This window comes from Schistocerca cancellata, chromosome 10, assembly GCF_023864275.1.
Source record: "Schistocerca cancellata isolate TAMUIC-IGC-003103 chromosome 10, iqSchCanc2.1, whole genome shotgun sequence".
Lineage (NCBI taxonomy): Eukaryota > Metazoa > Arthropoda > Insecta > Orthoptera > Acrididae > Schistocerca > Schistocerca cancellata.
Window position 1 is genome coordinate 55,382,213 of NC_064635.1, and position 24,206 is coordinate 55,406,418.

A 24,206-nucleotide genomic window follows, 5' to 3' on the forward strand; every position below is an offset into this window, starting at 1 on the left:
TGTGAAGATTTGCCAGGAATGACATGTGATTCAGATTCCGTATTACACTGTACATTGCCTTTCCCTGGTAGGACTACTAGGGTAAGTTTGGGACATCAAAGTCAACAAAGTGGTGTCCAATTGAAAGACATGTAATAGGCAATTGAGCCACATGAAATAATCATTATCATTTGTACTTAGCTGTTACATGCTAAAATAACAACAACATAAGGAAAAGATAGATTGTGACTCACTGCAAAGATAACACATTGTGTTGCAGACAGGCACAATGAAAAATTTACACACACACACGACTGCCATTGCTGGCAGATCGGTCTAGAATGCAACTGCTGTGTCGGATGGAATCAGCAGTCTGGAGGGGGCAGGGAAGGGGGAGGCAAAGGGATAGAAGGATATGGGTTGGGGGAGAGAAGAGCAGAGATTAGACTGCCAATGGATTCATTGTAGGGAGACTATAGGAGGGAGGGGGGGGGGGAGCGGAAAAGGAGAAGAGTGGGGAAGGGGAAAGATAGGTGGGGGCTTGACAGAGTGCTGTCCGCAAAGAGGGTGAGGGGGGAGTGATAGGACAGAGGGAGTGGGAACTGCTGGGTGGAGGTTGTGGGCACAGTAGGTTACCATAGGCTGAGGCTAGGGTAATTTTGGGAGTGGAGTATGTGCTATAAGGATAACATAAGTCTTTCCTGAACTGCATAGATGGGAGTTATACTTACAACACATTCTCTGCTCCCTAAGTTATCCTGGCCACACCCTCCATCTAACAGTTTCCACCCCATCCGTTCTATCGCCTCCTCGCTACTGACATCTCCCGACCCTCTTTGCTTGCCACTCTCTGTCAAATCACCCACCCATCTGTCCCTGCTCCTCTCCTTTTTCACTCTTTCACCCCCCCCCCCCCCCCTCCACATCCCTGCCCCACAGTCTCCTGACGCTGTGTCAGTTGGCAGTCTAGTCCCTTCACACTCCGGCAGACAGGGCTCTTCTTTCCACCCACCCAATCCCTCCTATTCCCTTTCTCTTTCCCGTCCCATCTAGATTGCTGCTTCTGTTCTATGTGCCAGCTGAATTCCAGTCTGAGCAACCAGAGATGGCAGTCCTGCGTGAGTGAAATGTGCTTGTTTGTGTGAATAACATGTGCGTGTTTCCTTTCCCAGTGGAGGCTTTGGCCAAATGCTAATGTGTAAATGTCTTTTTGTTGTGCCCGTATGCAACTCACCGAGCTATCTTTATGGTGAGTAACAACCTATGTTTTCCTTATATTGTTGATATTTTGACCTGGAGTTTCCATTGTTTGAATGCTAAAACAGTAAAGAGTGCTTAGAAACTAAAAAAAAATACCAGTGGCAGTAATGAGAAAAAATAAGTCATGAACTGCTTTGCAAACTACTTTCATAATTATTTATTCGTTTCCTTGGGACTATTACCCTCTTCTATTTTCAAGACATTGAACCTGTGGCAACAGAATGTAGCAGCAGAGTGAAGCACACTGAGCTGTGTGCTGATACAGCAAAGAGCAGTGCTGCCTCACCATTTCTGTCCTCGGCCACATTCCCAGCAGCCAGCAGACACAACACTGTGAAGCCCAGTGTTCCTCACTTGTCTCAGGTGTCTGAATGTGCACCCAGTGGCAGCAGCAGCTCATCACATTCTGCCGCACCCTCCCTTAGTTTGGCCTTCCTGAAAGGAATTTAGTTGTCTGACTCTGCTGCTTAGTGCACTGCCATTGTGATCTTTTTGTCTTGAATATTCACATCTGTATTAGCACTGTTGTTGAAATAAATCCATTCTGCATAGTGAGAGCTGTGAGATCACCTCTGTCCTGCACACGCATATCTACACCAGCAAGGGCAGCGAGTGAAGCACACACTGCATTATGTGCACACGCTGCATAGTTCAACAGTTTTGCACTTTCCTTGTCTGGCACATTTATGTATATGAAATCACTAACAACAATTTGAGCATCTTCTGCACTGTCCCAAGCTGTAGCATAGGTTGGTTGGTTGGTCAGTTTGGGGGAGCGGACCAAAGAGTGAGGGTATCAGTCCCATCGTTTTAGGGACAGGTGGGGAAAGAAGTTGGCCATGCCCTGTCAAAGGAACCATCCTGGCACTTGTTTTCAGTGATTTAGGGAGATCGCAGAAAACGTAAATCGGGGTGGCCGGACACAGGTTACAGTAGAGGGCAAGGCCATTATTCCATCCTTGTTATAGGTATGTAGAAGTTCTCTGGACTCATTAAGTAACTCAACAGTGAGGAAGTTTCTTCTGTTGCATAGTGGAGAGGAGTCACACTGACTTTGTCCCTCATGTTCACATCTGTGTCATCACTAACAGACACTGAAGCATATTCTACTCTATCCTGACATGCAATCAACCGAACACATTTTACACAGCCCTGCAGTGCAGCATAGTGAAAAGCTGACATTCCATCATCATCATCATCATCATCATCATCATCATCATATGCCTTAAGATTTGCACCAACTTAAGTAAGTATGATGATGATGTCACCATCATCTGCTTTTGCTGCAGCATTTAGTAGAGTTGCACTGAGGTGCAAGTCGTCCACACTTAGCAGTAGCTGAGCACTTTTCCTACTGCAGCATAGTGCTGTCCCCTAGAAACACACCAGCCTCAGTAAGTAGCTTCACAACATCTGAGGCTTCCACTTCCACTGCATAAATGCAGAGCTGTCTCCCAGTTGCCATCCTGCACTCCAATATCTATACCTGCACCAATAAGAAGCTCTATACAATTTATCCCATTCAAGTACACTGCACAATGTAGTGCAGTTGCCCCGCTCTCATCTTGTGCATATAAGTCTGCACTCCACATTGTGAGCTTTTGACTCTCTCTTCACAACCAGTCTGTATTGCAATGTGAAGCTCTGTCCTGGTTGTATACTAGTTCTTGTAATCTTTAAAATCCTAGCCTCCAGTGCATCCACATTCACACTCCTCCTTTCTGCTTTACTGTAGATCTCCCAGAGTATTCAGCACCTGAAAAAGAAATATGTTTTGTAATATTTTTGATACTCTACATCTAATTACAGACTCTGCAAGCCTACATATGGCGTATGGCAGAGGGTAGTGTGCATCACTGATGGTAATTTCCTTTCCTATTCCACTAGCAAGTGGAACAAGGGACAAACGACCATCTATAAACCTTCGTATGAGCTATAATTTCCCTTATCTTGTCTTCATAGTCCTTACCTGAAATGTATGTTGGCAGCAATAGAATCATTCTACTGTCAGCTGCAAATACCTGTTCTCTAAATTTTCTCAACAATGTTATCTGAATGTTGTCTTCTCTCCAGGGATTCCGATCTGAGTTTATGAATCACCTCTGTAAATTTGTGTGTTGATAGAGTTTACTGATAACAAACCTAGCAAGTTTTTTGGTCACTGTTTGATGGTTGTGACTCGGTGGGTAAGTGGATATTGTCAGACAGAAAATCTAAGTATCCGAGTTTCAATTACAGAATTTTTTGTCACTTATTACTATTGACACGTGTGCCAACAGTTTGTTAATGTGAAAGCTGCATCATAATTTGGAGTCCACATTAAATTGCAGATAAGTGTCAGGATAAGTCAGTTCAGAATTGGAGGAAGACAACAACATTCCACATTCAATAGGATGATGCCTAGTAAAGCAGTACGGTATTTGTCGAGGACAGCTTATCTTACTGTACATTTGATAAAATCCCTTATTTCTCCAGTTCATCAATAAACCATTTTTTATGGTATCTTGTGAAAACTAGACAGGTTATATATTTGAATGCACAGTGTCTGTTCCTTTGAAAGAACAGATACTGTGCCAATCCAGTAGCTGTGAAACACTATATGTAAATTGAAGGGGGGATCACTCCTATCACCTGCAGCAGAACATTAAGCAGAATCAGGGGCATGAACGAAAATGTGTACCGGACTGTGATTCGAACCCAGGATCTCCTGCTTACTAGGCAGGTGTGGTAGCCACTGCACCAACTGGGAAACAGTTATCGCAACCGCACGGACCATCTTTCCATCTTTGAACGCCTCACGGCCGATCCGCACTCCCATCGAGCACCGCAGGTTATTTTTCCCACACTGTCAGAGGCCCTTTGTCACAGAATATCACTTTGGCATTCCCGAGGATCCCACTTCAAATAGTCTGTCAACAAAGATGAAAAATGTTTGAAAATACTAGAGGCATTCAATAAGTAATGCAACACCTTTTTTCTCAAAGAATCTTGGTTGATACAATTTAGAATTTGTTGTGGGACATAGTTGAATATTCCCATTTCAGCCCCAACAGTTTCATGAAGATGATTATAAATTCAGTTGGGAGGAGCACACCACAGAACTGCACAAACGCCTTAACAAATCTGTATTTGCAATTCAAGTGTTAGCAGACATAGGCAACATGAAAATGAAAAAGCTTGCATACTTTGCCTACTTTCATTCCATAATGTCATATGGTATAATATTTTGGGGTAACTCTTCAAGTCAAACAAAAGTTTTCAGAGTCCAAAAGCGTGTAATACATATTATTTGTGGAGTAAATTCATGGATGTCCTGTAGAAACCTCTTCAAAGAACTGGGTATACTAACTACTGCCTCTCAGTATATTTACTCCTTAATGAAATTTGTCCTAAATAATATCTCTCTTTTTCCAACAAACAGCTCAGTTCATACATACAATACCAGGAACAAAAATGATCTGCACAAGGACTTAAAAGCACTTACTTTAGTTCAAAAAGGGGTCCGCTACACAGGAACACTCATCTTCAATAATTTGCCAGCAAACATAAAAAATTTAGTTACAAATAAAGACCAGTTTACAAGAAGCGTGAAAGACTTACTAGCGGCCAACTCCTACTACTACATTGACGAATTTTTTAATAGAAACAAATGATGTATTGTATATACTCATACTATTAGTATTGTTGTTTCAGCTTAAAAAATGATGTATTGTATATACTCATACTGTTAGTATTGTTATTTCAGCTTTAAAAAAAAAAAGTGACATGTTCCACATCCATGAGGATCTCCTCAGTACGGATCTATGGAATGAAAAACTAATCTAATTTAATGTGATATGTGGCAGCACTATATGTAGTTTTCAAAATGTCATCAATAATGGAGGAGCATTCCTAGCAGAGAGATGTCAATGAGCTTCCTTTGGCAGAAAAACGGAGCATTGCAGATATTTGTAGGCACTTGCAGAATGTCTGCAGAGATCTGATTGTGAACAAAAGCATGGTGAGACTTGCAAATCTCCTGTGTGCCAGCTGGACACACACAGCTGTGACTCCTGCAATGTTGTAATTTTAGGTGACTGACAGATCAACTGCTCAACTGCTTTTTTTCTGCTGGAAATTCTGACACATTCATCCACCAGTTGGTGTACTGGATTCCTTGCCAGCTAAGTAAGACAATAAAGAGCATCTGTTTGTCCCAATGAAGGATGCACTCTATAGGAAGCATTGTGTGGATGATGGGGAGGTTATTGGCACCACAACACTTTGGCTCTGACATCAACCAATAGAATGGTATCATACGGTCATACAGGCATGCCTAGTAAGGTGGCATAAAGCTGTTCCTTTGAACGGAGATTATTTTGCAAAGTAGGGTTTTGTGGCCAAATGAGTGACGAATAATATGATGTACTGGAATACTGAGTAAAACTAACCTGCTTTCAGAAATTATTGAATGTCTCTCATAATATGTACAGATAAAAAAAACTACCCACTAAGCTGCAGCTGGAGAAAACACTAATAAAAGATACAGGGATGCAGAGGCTGTCATAGCTAGTGGCTCCTACTACTGATCGAAGGGAAAGTAAGTAGAATGAAGGAAAAAGGATCAATGATGTTTAGGAAGTGGGGCGAGTTATGGAAAAGTCAGCCAGAATCCCAGGTCAGGGGATGATTACTGGACAGAATAAGAAGGAACGTTCAATAGTCTGCCAGATAAATTGACGTAATGAAGACATTCTGTATCCGTAGGATGTCAAAACACGGAAAATACAAGGGTCATTACAAAAGTCATGGAAATTGTTTTTTGTCTCAAAAATATTAATGAAATAAAAAATTCTGAAATACACAAATGGAAGGTTACCTCATATGTAAACATTAAATGTAGAGAGATGAACACACACACACTGCCATAAAGACATAGCGTAAAAAAAAAAAAATTGTTGTTTCAAATGTGTGCCAGACCTGAATGGATCTATCCACCAAACAACTATTCAGCACAGTAGAGCATCATTTCTTACTGCTACCTCAAGTTCTTTGTGGCATCGTCACACATTCCTTCTATGGTGAATTGCAATCCTTATGTAAGAGCGCTATTCCAATCGGTAACATCCATCCTGAATGACTGCTCAACTCATTCTTTGGTCTCTCTTTACACTTGTTCTCTTGAACAGAACTGCTATCTAGCACCATGTCATGTCACTGTTGATTCTAGGGGAGACTCCTGATGGCATGGAATGCACCTATGTAATCAAGTAAATATTAAGTTTCTAATAGCAGATATATAATAAAACTGAGGAGGTAGCTCTTTTAAGTATCAGTTTTCTTCCTAATTTAACTGATTATGTGTAGATGGCATAGGAGCACAGTGATAGTTGACTGTTAATACAGTATTCAGATTAAGTTTCTGTGATGTCTTTGTAGCATGTTAGTGAACTGTGGACAATGCCAAGGTGGGATGGAGGACCGCATATGTCAATGACACAAACAGCCATACCATAGACGCAACCACTATGGAGGAGTATCTATGGAGAGGCCAGACAATCATGTGGTTCCTGAAGATGAGCGGCAGCATTTTCAGTAGTTGCAGGGGAAACAGCCTGGATGATCGACTGATCTGTCCTTCAGGTAGAACATCATCTAACATGGTCTATCATATAGTTAAATGATGATGGAATTTTCTTGGGTAAAATATTCTGGATGCAAAGCAGTCCACCATTTGGATTTCTGGGCAGGGTCTGCTTAGGAGGATCTTGTCATCAGGAAGAAATAAAACTTGTGTTTTATGGGTCAGAGCATGGAATGTTAGATACCTTGATTGGACACATAGGCTAGAAAACTTAAAAATGGGAAAAGGATTGGTTGAAGCTAGATCTTGTGGGAACTCATGAAGTCTGGTGGCAGGAGGAGGAATAAGACTTCTGGTCAAGTGAGTGCAGGGTTATAGATACAAAATCAAATACAAGTAATGCAACAGTAGGTCTAATAATGAATAAGAAAATAAGAATGCATATAAGCTCTATGAACAGCATAGTGGCAAGATGGTGCCGAGTATAGATACACTTTATGTTAGCTCTAGAAATAAATATCAAAACACAGTAGGAAAGTGCTTAATGTGCAACAAATATGACGTTTATTGTGACAATGCATGTGTTTTGTGTTACATTGTTACAAAAGTTGGTGAAAAACATAATGGGGCACCAAAGAAACATCAAAGTGAGATAGTGTGTACACCATCAACATCATACTATGAAGAACCAAGCAGTGAGTTGAATACTCATCACTGCTACTGCGAAAAGCATGCAGGAAAAGGTATGATGTGCATAAAATGTAAAAATGTGTGTCATTTTAATTGTGCGAAAGTGAATCCAAAGCAAAAAATTTGGTTATGCTCACGTTGTGATAAAGACAGTCTCAGTAAAAAACTTACCAACAAGGACTGTACAGGTGAAATTATTAAATTTCTAATTGAAGAAATACGTGATTTAAATCACAAATGGGTCGAGTGCAAACTAAAAAATTGAACAGAAAGTAGGCACAAAAGTGGCAATAAATACGACTTCTCATAACCCTTGCAGAAAGTGTAAGAAAAGGGTAAGAAGTGGTATTCTGTGCACTGAGTGTGAGGCCTTATTTCATTTTCGATGTGGTAAAGTGGATCCCTCATTAATAGAGGACAGGAAATGCACAAAAGAATGGAGATGCGATTCCTGCAGGCATAAAACGGTAATAAACAACAGTGACAATGCAATGTGTGAACTAACAAAACCTAACAACAGTGATACAGAAACATCTCACGTAAACAATGCCAAGCAGATTACCGTTTCAGATACAAATAAACAAGATGATTCAGATTGGAGAACTATTTTGAAAGGTGGTAGTGGAAAAGCTGTGGCCCAGAAAAACAAAACGGAAACTTTGTCAATAAAGTGTCAAATACGGGTAAGCAATACTATTTGCAGATGATAGCAGCATCCTTATCAGTGATGAGTCACCAGACAAATTGAGAGACAAAGCTGAAGAAACTCTCGATCATGTATGCAAGTGGGTAGTAAGCAACAAATTAACCCTCAATATTAAAAAAACAAACAGTATTAATTTCCACATAAATAAAAAACATAATAGCATAGGCCTAAAAGTTAAAGATGAACTTATAGATTGTGTCACAAACACAAAATTCCTAGGAATGCATGTTGACTCACAGCTTAACTGGACTGACCATATTGCAGCACTAGACAAGAAAATTGCTACTGCTTGCTATGCACTCTGGATAATTACTCAGTATGTAATAGTTCATGTGATAAGACTACATACTTTGCATATGTACATTCAATAATTAGTTATGGCATAACCTTCTGGGGTACAAATGTGCAGAACATACAAGCAATTTTCAAGCTGCAAAAGAGGGCTGTACTAATAATAACAAAAAGCAGCAAGAGAGCTCACTGTACTGATTTATTCAAAACCATGGGAATCTTGACAGTACCATGTGAATACATCTTTCAGACTGTGATATATATAAAAAAACACATTGACCAGTACACACAAAACAGATCTATACACCAACACTGGACTAGATCCTGCAACCATTTGCATCTCATACGAAAAAACAAAACAAAAACCCAAAATAGTTTATTATTTAATGGAATAAAAATGTATAATAGACTTCCAGAGGAGATCAAAGCTGAAACTTGAATACATGCCTTTAAGAAAGCTGCAAAAAGTTATTTAGCAGATAAATGTTACTATACTGTCAAAGAATACTGTAAATGACATGTGTTCACCTCAATTCATGCAAGAGTACCTTTGTAAATTTATATTTATCTGTAATTAAGATTGGTGTGCATTTGTTTTGTGTAATCCAAGAATACATTTGTAAATTTATATTTATTTGTAACGAAGATTGGTGTGTATTTGTTTTGTGTACAAACGATTAAGTTGCACCATAGAAATATGTACTACCAGAAGTACTATTATGTATATACTCATTCCATGTATACAGTTGATGGCATCCATACAACACAAGTTGTCTACAGATGAATAAATAAATAAATAAATAAACAATTCTTTTGAGCCATTGTCAGATTTACAAGAAGCAGAAGAATCTGACATGGTGTGCCCATTGTTTAGCAGCCAACCTAGGCCTGACCCAGGCAATAACAAGAAAGTGCATATATGTATATATGCAGACAGACATGGAAGAAATATTGCTCGAGTGATGAGAGAAAAGTATCTACAAGACATCACTAGTACAATTAAGCCAAATGCTTGTTTCCAGGATGTGGCAGCACGAAACGCTGAAATGGATGATCTGGATTCTGAACGTGTTGCAGTGTTCCTGGCTGGCACAAACGATGTGGCTAGGAATGAAACGAGAAGACTTCAGTTTTCCCTTAACAAAACATTACATCGTTTAAGAAACACTAATGTCCTAGTTTTCTCAGTGCCTCACCACCATGATCTACCCATGTGGTCCTGCGTCAATTTAGAAGTAAGAAAAGCAAATGAAATTATGTTTAATATTTGTAAGAAATATACAAATGTATTATTTGTGGACATCAGTAGATTAGGAAGTAGATTTCATACATTATGTGGACTTCACCTGAACAGTCTTGGTAAAAAATATGTAAGTGAAAGAATTCTCAAATTTTCCAAAAAAGTAGCATTGGACTTTGGCATTAAATTAAGTGAGAGTAGTTCTACATCAATCCAATATAGTAAAGAAAGCAGGTTTAAAGAACCAGGGAAACGTGAGTCACTGACCAAGCCTAATGCTGACCAGTCTTGGTCACTTCCTGTTGACTAGGGTCAAACCCATACTAAAAAACAGCAAATAAATAGTTCAGCAGGCAGTATCTCCAAATCTAATAACATTATACCTAACTAAACTGCTAAGATTATGTTTCTTAACATACAGGGCTTATTAGATAAAATAGATGCATTGCATGTTCTGATCGAGGAAAAGCAAATATAAGTCCTTGGTTTAGCTGAACATTGGATGAACCCTGATGGCATCAACTTGAGAGGCATTCCAGATTTTAAAGTAGCCTCTTACTTTTGCCGTAAAGATAAGAAACGAGGTGTCTCTGCCATTTTAATTAAGAACCACCTTGTTTTTGAGCCACTACCTAGAGTAACAAATTTATCTGTTGAGGAAACCTTTGAAATATCTGCCTGTTACATTGTGACTTATGGAACAGCCTTTATCTGTATTTACAAAAACCCAGTATTGGAAAATAAGAGAGAATTTTTGGAAAGGTTGGACATCTTATTAAACACATTGTTTTTAATGAAAGTTAATGTACTTCTAATGGCTGATTTTAATATTAATTTCAACTCCAGTACTTCTGACAACTTGGAAATAAATAGCTTAGTTAAAAGCTATGGGATGAATATCATGCTGAAGAATGCAATCACCAGACCTGGTAGTGTAAACATGGGTACTTGTATAGACAATAGTGTTACAACTTTTCATTCTTCAATATATGTTACAAATGTTATTGACACTCTTCATTCTGATCATCATGGAATTATTATTCATGTAAATGGATGCAATGATTTTTAATGTCACCAAGCCTTCTGTGATTTATAAGACACAACGTGTACAATTAGTGGCTGTAATATATCTGTTTTTCTAAAATGTCTCAGAAAAATTAATTGGTTGTGTGTATGGTAACACTGGAGCAGAAAACCAGTTCAACAACTTTCTTGAATTACTCATGTGGGCAGTTAACATTGGCCTGCCACTAAAGAACAAATGTGTTAAAATGAGCAGCATATCAACTATCAATAAAAATAAGTGGTACACACAGCAACTACGATAACTTAAAGATCAATGCAACAATTTCTACTACCTATGAAAGAATTCATCTTGTCTACATGCCAAAGTAAGGTATAAAGAATGCAAATACCAGTACAGAATGGGTATTAAGAAAGCTAAATTAGAATATAATTGCAAATTGGTTGCACAAGCTATTAATAAACCAAAAGAAATGTGGAAAATCATTAATGAGAATCTAGCATCAGGTAGCAAAGAATTTGTATCTAGATCCAAAATTAGTGCTGATAGTTTTAATAATTATTTTGTAAACAGTGTAGATAGTGTAATTACTAAGATACCTAATAGTAAACATGAACCTAGCTACTGTTTGGTTGTTGCCTATAGAAACCAAAATGCTATGGAAAATGTGTTTTATTTTGAACACATTTGTGTAGAAGATGTACACTTTATCATTCTTTCTCTTAGTGAAAGTGATTCACTGGATATTTACAATATCAGCTCAAACATATTGAAACTTAGTAGTTATAATATAGCAGAGGTTCTCTGTCACATCATACTGCTTTGATGAAAGTTGTTTCCCTGAAAAATTAAAAGTAGCTTAAGTAATCCCAGTCCACAAAAAAGGTGAATAATTTGCCTAGCAATTATAGGCTAATTTCTCTTGTACCACTTTTATCCAAGGTCATTGAGAAACTAATGAGCATTCAAATAATCAATTTTCTATATTCTCATCAATTACTTTCAAATAGCCAGTTTGGGTTTAGGAAAAATCTATCAACATGTGACTGTCTTGAAACAAAAGAAAAAAAATTTATTCTAAGCACAAAGTTTTTTGATTTGTCAAAAGCGTTTGACACTGTGTGGCACAACACTTTGCTGCTGAAATTAAAAACTGTAGGTTTCTCAGTCTCTGCTGTCAAAATTATTCAGTCATACTTATTTAATAGATCTCAAACTGTTTACGTCAATAACCAACATTCTAGTTTCTTACCCGTTAACCATGGTGTTCCTCAAGGGTCAATCTTGGGCCCTCTCTTGCTCGTATTCTATATGAATGACCTACCTAGCAATGTAATAGATGATACTATGAACTGTTACTTGTATGCAGATGATATCAGTTTAAGTGTTACAGTGCCTATGAACAATAACATAAGTAACTCTACCTCACTCAAGGTATATATACTTTCTGATTGGTGCAATGCCAATAGCCTGTCTATGAACATAAATAAAACAGAGGAATTAAACATTTCTTATAACAATAGAATCACCTTAGAGACAGTTCCTGTAAAGTTTCTTGGCATTGTTTTGCAAAATAATTTAGGCTGGCAGGCTCATGTGAATTACTTAACACCAACAATTTCTAAAGGAATATTTATGCTCATAAAATTACAAGCAACAGTAGATGAGAAAATTTTGCTGTCTGTCTATTATAGTTATATTCACTCTCATTTGACAAATGGGACAATCTTGTGGGGAAATAATTGTTACTCAAAATGCTTATTTACAGCCCAGAAAAAAGCTGTCAGACTGATATGTGAAGTACCACCTAGAACTCATTGTAGATAATTATTTATTAAACTTAGTATTATGACCTTGCCATGTATGTACATATTTCAATGTCTCTTGTACATTAAAAAGAACTTGTCTAGTTTTGATCTGAATTCTGATGTACATAGTTATAGCACACGACACTGTAATGATGAAAGAAAAGACTACTGCTCATATACCACAACTCTAAACAGCTTCAAACACACACCTGTAAAGCTATTTAATAAACTACCAGAGTCAGTTAAGAGTCTGGAGCTGAAAAAATTTAAGATATTTGTAAGAACTTTATTAATTCAAAATTGTTATTATACAATGGAAGATTTCTGTGAGCATAATTTCTAACATAGATTAATTATTTGTGTATTTATTGTCATTGTTGTTTGTACTTTTATTGACGTTGCTTATACAAGCTTTACATCCCTGTAAATGTTTTGTTTTTGGGCAATAAAAATCAATCAATCAATCATAATGAATGCATCATCATAGCCAAGATAGATAAAAAGACAAATACAAACACAATTATATAATTTTATATGCCAATAAACACAGCAGATGACAGAATTGAAACAATAATAATGAGATAAAAGAAATTATTCAGATAGTTAAGGAAGAAAAATTTTATTGCAATGGAGGATTAGAAATTATTCAGATAGTTAAGGAAGAAAAATTTTATTGCAATGGAAGATTAGAAATTGATACTAGGAAAAGGAAGAGAAGGAAAAAAGTAGCAGAATATGTACTCAGGGGTACACCTGGTAGACTTTTGCACAGAGCATAATTTAACCACTGCCAACACTTTGTTTACGAATCATGAAAGTGGGTAGCTTATTTGGAAGAGGACTGGAGACATTGGAAGGTTTCAGACTAGTTATATAATGCTAAGACAGAGATTTCAGTTGCATATTCTAAACTGTAAGACATTTCCAGGAGCAGATGTGGACTCTGACCACAATTTATTGGTTGTGAACTTCTTGATTAAAACTAAAGAAATTGCATAAAGGTACGAAGTTAAGGAGAAGGGATCTGGGTAAGTTGAAAGAAGCAGAGCTTGTTGGGAGTTACAGGCACCAATTGACTGAAGTAAGGGAAAGGAATACATTAGAGGACAAATGGATAGCTGTGGGAGAGGAAATAAAAAAGATGGAGGAGGATCACATAGGTAAAAGGACAAGGCCTAGCAGAAACCCTTGGATACCACAGGAGATAATGAATTTTATTGATGAGAGGAGAACATATAAAAATTCAGGAAATCAAACAGGAAAAAAGGGAATACCGACATGTAGAAAACAATAGTGGTAGAAAGTGCAAAATGGCTAAGCAGGAATGGATGAAGGAACATGCAAGGGTATAAAGGCACATAACTAGGGGAAAGATGGATGCCACCTACAGGAAAATGAAAGATATTTGGAGGAAAGAAAAGAAGCTGTACAAAAATCAAGGCTCAGGTGGGGCCAGTTCTAAACAAAGAAGGGAAAGCTTAAAGGTGGAAGAACTATGTAGATGTGCTCTATGGAGGAAATGAACTTTAAGGCAATATTATAGAACAGGAAGAGAAAGTAGATGGAGATGAGATGGAGGATATAATACTGCAAGAAGAATTTGACAGAGAGCTAAAAGTCCTAAGCTGAAATGAGGATCCTGGAGTAAACCACATTCCCTCAGAATTACTGAGAAAACTATTCCACTTAGTGTGCAAGACATGTAGACAGGCAAATTACCCTCAGACTTTGAAAAGAGTCTAATAATTCCAATTCCAAACAAGGCAGGTGCTGCAAGTGTGAATATTACTAAACTATCAGTTCAATGAGGCATGGCTGCAAAATATTGATATGAATTGTTTACAGAAGAATGGTAAATCTGATAGAAGCCGACCTCATGGAAGGACAGCTTGGATTTGAGAGAAATTTAGGTACACCCAACTTCTCTTAGAAGGCAGGTTAACAAAAGGCAAACCTACATTTATAGCATTCATAGACATAGAGAAAGCTTTTGACAGTGTTGGCTGGAATACTCTGAAATTTTCAATGGAGCAGGAGTAAAATATAGGGAGTACAAGGTCATTAACAACTTGCACAGAAACCATACAGCAGTTATAAGATTCATGAAGAGGAAACAGTGGTTGAGAAGGGAGTGAGACTGGGTTGTAATCCATTCTCGGTGTTATTCAATTTGTACATTGAGGAAGCAGTAAAGGAAACAAAGGAAAAATTTGAGAAGGAATTAAAGTTCAGGGAGAAGAAATAAAAACTTTGAGGTTTGCCAGTGACATTCTAATTCTGTCAGATACACAAAAGACTTGGATTAATAATGGAACAGAAAGCACAGTATCTTGAAAGGAATATAGAGGATGAAGAACAAATGCCACCCTTTATGTTAGCATTTGATTCCTGATCTCAGCTCGTGACAAACATCTATCTAGCAAAACCTAACCTCGCCAACAAGTATAATAGGTATGCAGTTTAAAAAACAAAGTTCACCAGTGCTGTAACTGTGTGCAACATGGCCAAGAACAGGTAGCGTGAATTCTGCATTGTGTTGGATCTGTCCCATTAGCTTATTGGATGGGGCAATGCCATGGGAAATGGATATGCAGACTCTGATGTTTTAGTCATATTTGTACCAAACTTTTTTTTCAGTTAAAGCATCAAACTATATTAAAATTTACACCTCCACAATGTGGTACATTGTGTATTTCTTTCTGTTACTGTCACCTCCATTTAAATGTTAAGACACAACATAAAATTCTTACAGATGTAAATGACCACTTTGTTTCATCCATGATGCAAATAAAGCCAACAGAAAATAATAGTGGACACAGAAACATCATCTATATCCAGTAAGGCACAAAAACACAATGGGTGGGCTGCATTAGATTGCACATTATGCTAGGCACAGCAGTTCCATTCTGTATGTTTGAGATCCAGGCTTGTCTTCACAGAGCCAGTATATACACATACAAGCAATGTTCACCTTAGAGAAGATGTTCAAAGAGACCCACTTGTGTTTTCAAACACTTTACAACTCATGGAACACACTTTGTTGGACCCTGTGCAACACACCTAAATCCACCATCACCAGTGCAGCATGCACGCAAGCCATTAGGCCATGGACATCCATGGGTGGAGTGCTATAAACTTGTTCCGGTAAATGTCCCCACAAATAAAAATGTAGTGGATTAAGGTCCTGGCAATGTAGAGGCTGAACATTGGACCTCCATGACTGGTCCATTTCCCTGAAAATCCTTCATTTAAATTGTTATGCATATTCATTTCAAAGTGGGCCAGTGCACCATCATGATGAAACCATTACTGTCACCAAACAGCAAGTGGATTGTTTTCTAATGTGTCAGGAAAAGTATTGCAAAGAACCGTATGATACAGTAGTGCATTCAATTTGTCTAACAATAGGTAAGGGCCCAAAAGCAGTCCTTCCATGATTCCAGCTCAAAGATTTATGCCAATGAGTGAAGCTAGATTTGTCAGTCCATATCATGTTATTTATAAAATGTTTGTTATCTTCCACTTGGTGCAAAAGCCATTCACAAACCTATACTCGTTGAATGTGGACTTCTGGTCATTGGTGTTGAGTTAATATGTAATGATATTGATGTAGTTTTTCATTGTGGAATACATCAACAACCAGTCCTTGAGATGACTGGACATACCTTGTAATACCATGGGTACCTTGCTGACATGACTGATGGATGGTGTCAGGAATCATTCTCTCTGTTTGTGGAGGATGTCTAGACCTTGTATGACCTGTGGGTGAGAATACCAGTTTCTTGAAGGCATTGCTACCGGTGACGAAAAACATTCTTATTGGGATGCCACATTTGAGGGTACCATGCAGTGTACACATGAGCAGCAGCACCAGTTTTGTTAGTTGATGCATCCAGCTCTAAAAGCATGTCAATGTATGCATCATTTGTGTACCTCATCTGGAAGCCACCCTATACGAACCTGACAGCACCAGTTATGGTTTTGCACTGTGCGGTTCGTTGATGCGTGCATGCAGTTTAATGGATCCCACTGTCCTGTGATAGGCTATTGTCATGTGACAAAACAATGTCTTAGCTTATAAATGATGAGAACTAGGGAATGGATGTCTAAAAAATAAAAAAAGGAACCTGACAAGGATTCAAACCATAGCTCCAGGGTGGATGTGTGTTTGATGTCCAAACAGTCTACTCTTTGAGCCTCAACAATTGGTACTGCAGTGTGGGACGATATTTGCTCCTCCACACATTCCAATGAGCTACATGATGTGACAGTGTTTCCAGCTCCTTATTTTCATACATGCAATCAATCTGATTTTTCTAGAAAAACTTTTGCCTTGAATCTAGATGAGTAATTGTATTCTGACCTCCAAGGGTGGAATTTTTTCTTCACCTTGTATAAGATGAATATCAACAAAAGCAAAACAAGGATAGTGGAATGTGTGAGAACTAAATCAGGTGACACTGAGGGAATTAGATTACAAAGCAAGACACTGAAAGTAGTAGAAGAGTTTTGCTATTTGGGCAGTAAAATAGCTGATGATGGCTTAAGTAAAGAAGATATAAAATGTAGGCTGGCAATGGCAAGAAAATCATTTCTCAAGAAGAGAAAATTGTTAACACTCAATATAAATATAAGTGTTAAGAAGTCTTTTCTGAAGGCATCTGTCTGGTATATACCCTGTACAGAAGTGAAATGTGGGTGACAAACAGTTCAGACAAGAAGAGTATAGTAGCTTTTGAAATGAGGTGCTACAGAAGAATACTGAAGATGAGTAGATCATGTAACTAATGAGGAAGTATTGCACAGAACTGAAGAAAAGAAATGTGTGGCACAACTTGACTAAATGAAGGGATCAGTTGACAGGGCACATTCTCAGACATCAAGGAATTGTGAGTTTGGTACTGAAGAAAAGAGAGGGAGGGAGAGAGAGAGAGAGAGAGAGAGAGAGAGAGAGAGAGAGAGAGAGAGAGGGTGTAGGGACGAAAACAATAAGCAGATTCAAATGGAAGTCAGTTGCAGCAATTACTTAGCTATGAAGAGTCTTGTGGAGAAGTGAACCTAAGCAGTATTCGGACTGAATACCACAACAAAAACCACAGCAATGTACATCTTGACTCATTCCACATTCCTAAAGCTTCTCCTTCTTGATGGAAGCTGTGAATGAATGAGGTGGCCAGGTGAGTTGTATGCCCCAATCAGTGCACCTCACTCCTGCACATAGCTCATAAATGAACCCTACTGTCTGAGATATTCATATAAACCTCCACCCACTCTTCCTCTTAGCATCACATTTGCAATTAGCTATCTTCCACTTTCTGAACTTCACATAAATACCCCTTCATATCCTGCTGGACTATCGCTCTTAGAAGAAAGGAGCATTGCCTGTTATGGCACACAGTGCTAAGTGCAGACTTGGCTAAAAAGTGGGAGATTCATTCTGCTGAAACTCTGTCAGGTTAACAGCCAAGAGGCAGTGTTGTCCTTATCGTGATGCTGTTGTAAGGAGGGCAGTGTGAAGTAGCCTCACATTGTAGCTACACTGGGTCACTTTTGCGTAGGATCATGCTGGGAGGGGCAATAAAATGAAAAGTGAACACCCTCCACAATTGGGCCATGGAATGGTTACATTCATAAGTAATTACCACACACATTAAGACATTCATCCCACTGGGAGATGAGATGATCAATTCTTGTTTTATTAAACACAGTTCCCTGCTGACAAGTTCACAACTGACTGAGACTGCCAAAGACGTAACAATCACGCAGTGAAAGATCCTGTATGCAGGATGTTGCAGCGTTTCCCAGTGAAATCATTCAAGCATGGCCTTTGTCTGATTGGTAGTATGGGGGCAAGTGCTAGTGTCCAACAGAATGATTCTGTCCAGCAGCCCAAAGGAAAGTGGCAGAGCCAAGAGTGGAAATATCCTACATCTCCCCCACCAGACAAACCCAAGGCTGTTCATACAAGTCGTGGTAAGGTCATTATAGCCTTCTTGCTCAACTGCAGGAGCTCTTTTCTTATCAGGTTCCTTGAGCGTGGAACCACAATTGGTGTGCAATGCTGTACAGACACTTTGCAAAAACTGCAAAGTGCCATAATGTCAAAACATTCAGGAATGCTGTCAGAAAGATGATAATGCCTGTCCCCACACTGCACAGGTGAGATCTGTTCAAAAAATTCTAGAAATTTGTCAAAAAAAATTTTCTATGCTTATCTTCTGCATTTGTGATGGTCTCCTTTGAAATAACCTCATCAATCGATACACTGCCCCCGACACCATTTCCACTTCTGGAAGCAGTCTTGGTATGCTTCTCAGTGAATAACATGAAGTGCCATCTGTAAATTTTCTTTTGTCTCATCTATCAGTGCAAATCTTTACCCTTTCATGGTGTTTTCAACTTTGCAAATAAAAAAAAGTCCAAAAGTGCCAGGTCTGGAGAGTACAGAGAATGAGCCATCATAGTGATTTAATTTTCTGTGCAATAGTCATGCACAAACAGGGCTGAATGTCCAGGTGCATTATCGTGATGCAAGAGCTGTCAATTGTCTTACCACATTTCATTTCAGGCCTGTTTCCTACTCACATTTTCTCTCAGGCATCATAACATGTCCCGACTGTACCATAGATTAACAGTTATCCCCTGTGGTATGATGAAATAATCCTTCAAAGTCAATGGAAACTATCAGCATCGCTTTGACATTTGACCTGACCTGATGAGCTTTCTTTTATCTTGGCAAAATTCTCCTGACCCATTGTGAAGACTAAACCTTGATCTCAACATCATAAACGTAGACCCACATCTCCATCACCAGTTATGATTCTCTTAAGGAAAGTGTCATTCTCATTTTGTGCAATCCAAAAGCTCTTCAAAGATAGTGAGGTGAAGGTCTTTCTGGTCTTGACTCACAAGCCACAAGACAAACTTTGTAGCAACACTATGCATTCCAAGATACTGAGTTAGGATTTCATGACATGATCCAGCTGAAATGTTACATTCTTCTTCAACCTCTTGGACAGTCAGTTTTTGATTGGTGTACACAATTTCATTGACATTCCTGACATGAGCATCATTGGTAGATGTCGAAGGGTGTCCTGAACAAGAGCCAGCTTTATCTTTTGTCGGCAATTTTCAAAACCATGTGGACAATTCATAATACTAAGAACAGCTTAAGTATTCATCACCATAGGCTTTTTGCATCATTCTGTGTGTCTCTGTAAAGGTTTTCTTGAGTTTCACACAAAATTTAATGCTCCTGTAACTCTGCCATCTCGAAATTCACAAACTGTGCAACATAACATGCTCCTCAATACAGCACTGAACAATAACTAACAGACATAAAACAGTGACACTTTTGGAAGTAATAGATTAGACACAGGCATGTGCAGGGATGTCAACTGCATTTTGCTCCAGCACTCCACTGGCACGAAATTATGAATGTTCTGGAAATTTTTGCACAGACCTCGTACATGGTGCCAAAGACACAGTGTGGTAAGTATGCTTCTTCAGTAACACAGATGTTATTTGACACCAATTAAGTACAAATCAATTGCAGAATACCTGGTACCTCCAGGGTTTCAGAAGAAAACTGCATAAGAACTACACAACATATCAAAAAACTGACACATATCCAAGGACATGATGCACTTTCCTCCTTTGATTCATAATACACACCATGAAAATTGCACAGTGGACTGATATGAGCCAGCCCTGTCACATGTAGACAAATCATCCATTCAGTATTGGCACAATGAATTAGTTTGCTCCTGCATGTAGAAAACCATTAAATATAATGCAGTGCCAGTTGCTGTTATAGAGACTTTAACGAATTGTTCATGTGTGTTCTTCAGCTCATTTTGAGGTTTACAGCATTACAAATGATGCCTACAGTGAGCACCTGTAATGTGAGTTAATGAGTTGAAGAGGTGCTCTGTCTACTGTTATGTGTATGCCTTGTAGCCTTTTTTTACACAGCCAACTTCTGAGACCCCAGAGGTACTTATGAGTAACACTGTATAATAGAGTCAGACTCTTCTTCACTCAGCAGAAACAAGGATTTCTGGATATGGATAGTTCTAAGCCCTTAAATTACTATCGAGATTTACTGAATAACTCAAATGTTAGTGCTCAAGGACACTGTAAACTTGTCCAACTGGGAACCACTCAAATACAGATCACTCTCTCAGTGCACACATATGCTGATGGTTCACTTGAGGAAGACACTACATGTGATCAAAAGGAGAACTGAGACAGTACCACATTAGGAAAATAAACATGTCTTTTTGAAGACAAATGTCAATGGCAGGGAAAAACGAAGTCCAAATCTGTGTCCAAAAAGAGCCTAGCATCCCATGTTCATCATAAATAAATCCACCAGAGAGCATGTATGAGAGCTATCCCAAAAATAACACACATATTGAAATAAAAAAAATTAACAACACGGGAAAACCAAATTTTATTATATACATTTTAAAACAACAGTCTTAAGCCATTTTTCTACATAAGTGCCATCCAAATTGAGGCATTTATCATAGTGTGGCACAAGTATTTCAATACTGCCTCTGTATAAATCTGCCAGGGAGCCATGTCTTGATTTCTGGAATGAGGTAGTAATCACTCAATACCAAATTTGGGCAGTATGGTCGATGATCATACACCTTCAATCCAAAACCCCACAGGAGCTCTTGGGTATGTTTGGCCATGTGCAGATGTGCATTACTGTGAAAAAAATGAAACTTTTGTGCTAAGTTTTCCCTGACACTTGTTTTGTTTTGTTTTGTTTTTTCAGTTGTTTGACAACAGCTCTCTCAGTTCATAGCTGTGCCATGTTCAAGAAAATCAACAAGACTCACTCCCTTAGAGCCCCAAGACACAGTAGCTATGATCTTCCTTGCTGACAGTGTTTCCAAATACTTCTTTGGTTTCTTGGGAGAATTTGTGTGTCCCTATTCCATTGACTGCCTTTTTGTTTCACAACTGACATGGCTCACTCAAATCTCATCCCCAGTTACAATACAATCGGTAACTTTGTTATCATTATTCTCGTAATCTTTGAGGAATGCCAGTGCTCCAGCCAGTCTTTGTTTTTTCCGGTCCTCTATTAGGATTTTTGGAACCCACCAAGCACAAAATTTATGGTAATCAAGCTTCTCCACGATAATTTCATGCACCAAACTTGGTGAAATTTGTGGAAAATGATGCAAGAGTTCTGTAATCATGAAACAAAAATTTTCACAAATTTTGTCATTGATTTTCATTATCAGTTTTTCAGACACAAGGCTAGGCCTACCGCTGCAGTCCTCATTATTAAATTGTTATGGAAATTTTTAAAATCAGTGGACCATTGCCTCATTCAACTTTCACTCATTGATCCTTCTCTGTATACATCACAAAGGCCATGATAAATTCCAATTGGTTAGCGGTTTCTTGCTAGCAAAACCTAATCACAGAATGTATCTCACAAGTAGCAGGAATTCCTATTCTAGTGCACATTTTAACACATCACAGAAAGCAAAGCAGAAGAGACACAGACACACATTACCACTGCTGGATGCATACTGAGTGAAGGAACATTATGGCACAGCAATCCTTAAATCTGCTGCTACCCTTTACCCACATGACCAGATGCCAGGAGAAGGAGATATATCGCTGCATATGGCACATAGTGACCTCACTGGATGTATGCATAATTATATCAATTGATCCTCTGACATATCTGATGGAATTACGAGGCATACAAATTTCACCGCCTTTTGGATAGTAACCCCAGAAGATTCCATTAGGTTAATTATTGGTTTCATGTATAATAATTCTGAAATGTTATGGATTAGGCTTCCATCCAGGTGCATTCACACTGAAGATACTCCGAAGCATCGATGAAGTGCGACTTGACAAAGCCCAGGCAGCAGAGGAAAATATCCAAAAGATGGCTAGGCAAAGGAAACGGGGAGAGAGAATATCCCAGCAAGACAAGGAAGAGAATGACGATTATGGATATGGACAGCATTAGTGCATAGAAGTATGGTAATATTCTTAAAAATTTAAATAAAAACATTAAATGAGATTTCCCGTAAAGTGATTTTTTAGATTTAATGTACCTTTTCTCAGGAACTATAAGAGCTAACATCCTGAATTTTGGCAGAGTTGTTAAGAAGTACTTACTGAATAGTCCTATGCACCAATTTTCCGTTATTTTTTCTCCGAGAAAAGTTATCCTTTAAAATTTGAGAAAAATAGAGCAGTCCCGGGTAAGACAAAACTGAAAAATTAATTTGAAAGTAACTATGAGCTGAAACAAAAATCTGTTGCACACCTTTTAATAGCCTTTAATGAAGAAGTATACTATAAAGTTTCAGCTTTACTGCTTGAGTAGTTTATGAGAAAAGGTACATTATATGTACATTGGTAATAAAAAATTCAAATCCTTATAAAATGAAATTCCATGAACATGATCAAACAAAAACTGCAGAGACTATAGTTCATTATGTACTACACAATAGTGTCAAGTTTTAAATTTATAACTGTAATGTTGTAGGAGATATTTAAGTTTAAATATCAGTATGCAGTTTGGTCATTAATGAATTTATGCAAAATAGAGAATGGAGAAAGTAAGGGAAGGGATGGGCAGGAATTAGTGACTTCCAGCTGTTCAAGGAATGTGGTAGTGCAGTGGTGGCTGTAGATGTTTTTTGATGGCCAAAGCAGTTAAGACAAGAGAAGCCGTAAATCTGTGTTCCAGTCCCAGTCTGATACAAATATTCAACTTTCACCATTGATTTTTTGAAATGCCCTGAGTGGCTGGAGATCGCAAATTACCATCCATCCATGATCTTTCCTTTGTGGGAGACCATAGTCATATAGAACCTTTTTAAAGAAATTTCTGCCATTTGACTGTTAATTGTTCATTTATTTTACACAATTATGATTTCAGCTTTGTAGCCATTCTCAAGTGCATTTTGAAATGTTAATGTATGTCTGAGCTGTCTGTGACATCTCATCACCCTTATAAACCAGTTGTCACATTACATGATGTGAGTATATTCCAAAATACATAATATGGTTGACATTGTGCACAATGATAAACTATTAACATACAGTACGACATAATCAACAGCTAATATATTCCTGTGACCTGCATTCATCACTTATTTGCATCAACTTTATGTACTCCTGTAATACAACAACTGGTCTAGAAGACCAGAACATGTTTTTTTGATGATGACATGTCACAGACAGGTCAAACATATTTTATCATTTCAACATGCATTTGAGAATAGCTACAAAGCCAGATTTCCATAAAAAAATCCCATCCATCCCTTCCCTTTCCCTATTACCTATTTCATATAAATGTATGCACCAGCTGTGACAGCACAAAAATGTAATTGAGTAGATAAAAAAAAATTTGCTCCCCAAGTGGTGACAGGAGAACACACATATAAGAGAAGGTTATACTTCTGCAAGCTTTCAGAGCCAGTGGTGTCTTCTTCCAGCAGAAAGGATGAAGGGGAAGGAAGAAGGGTGAAGGAAAAGGACTGGAGAAGTATAGAAAAAGGGGAAGATTTCGGAAAAGTCACCCAGAACTGCAGGTAAGGGGAGACTTACCATATGGGACGAAAAGACTGATTGTTGGAGAATGCACTGGATGA

General features: G+C 38.3%; 1 protein-coding gene across 1 annotated transcript in view; it reads right to left on the bottom strand.

The window, feature by feature from the left end:
- Window positions 1–747: 747 nt before the first annotated feature.
- LOC126106629 (uncharacterized) overlaps window positions 748–24,206 on the bottom strand; it is a 90,123-nt gene continuing 66,664 nt past the window's right edge. Inside the window, exon 5 of the mRNA XM_049912985.1 lies at window positions 748–2,995. Within this exon, the coding sequence (XP_049768942.1) occupies window positions 2,946–2,995 (50 nt within the window). The 3' untranslated portion in view covers window positions 748–2,945. The remainder of the gene's footprint in view (window positions 2,996–24,206) is intronic.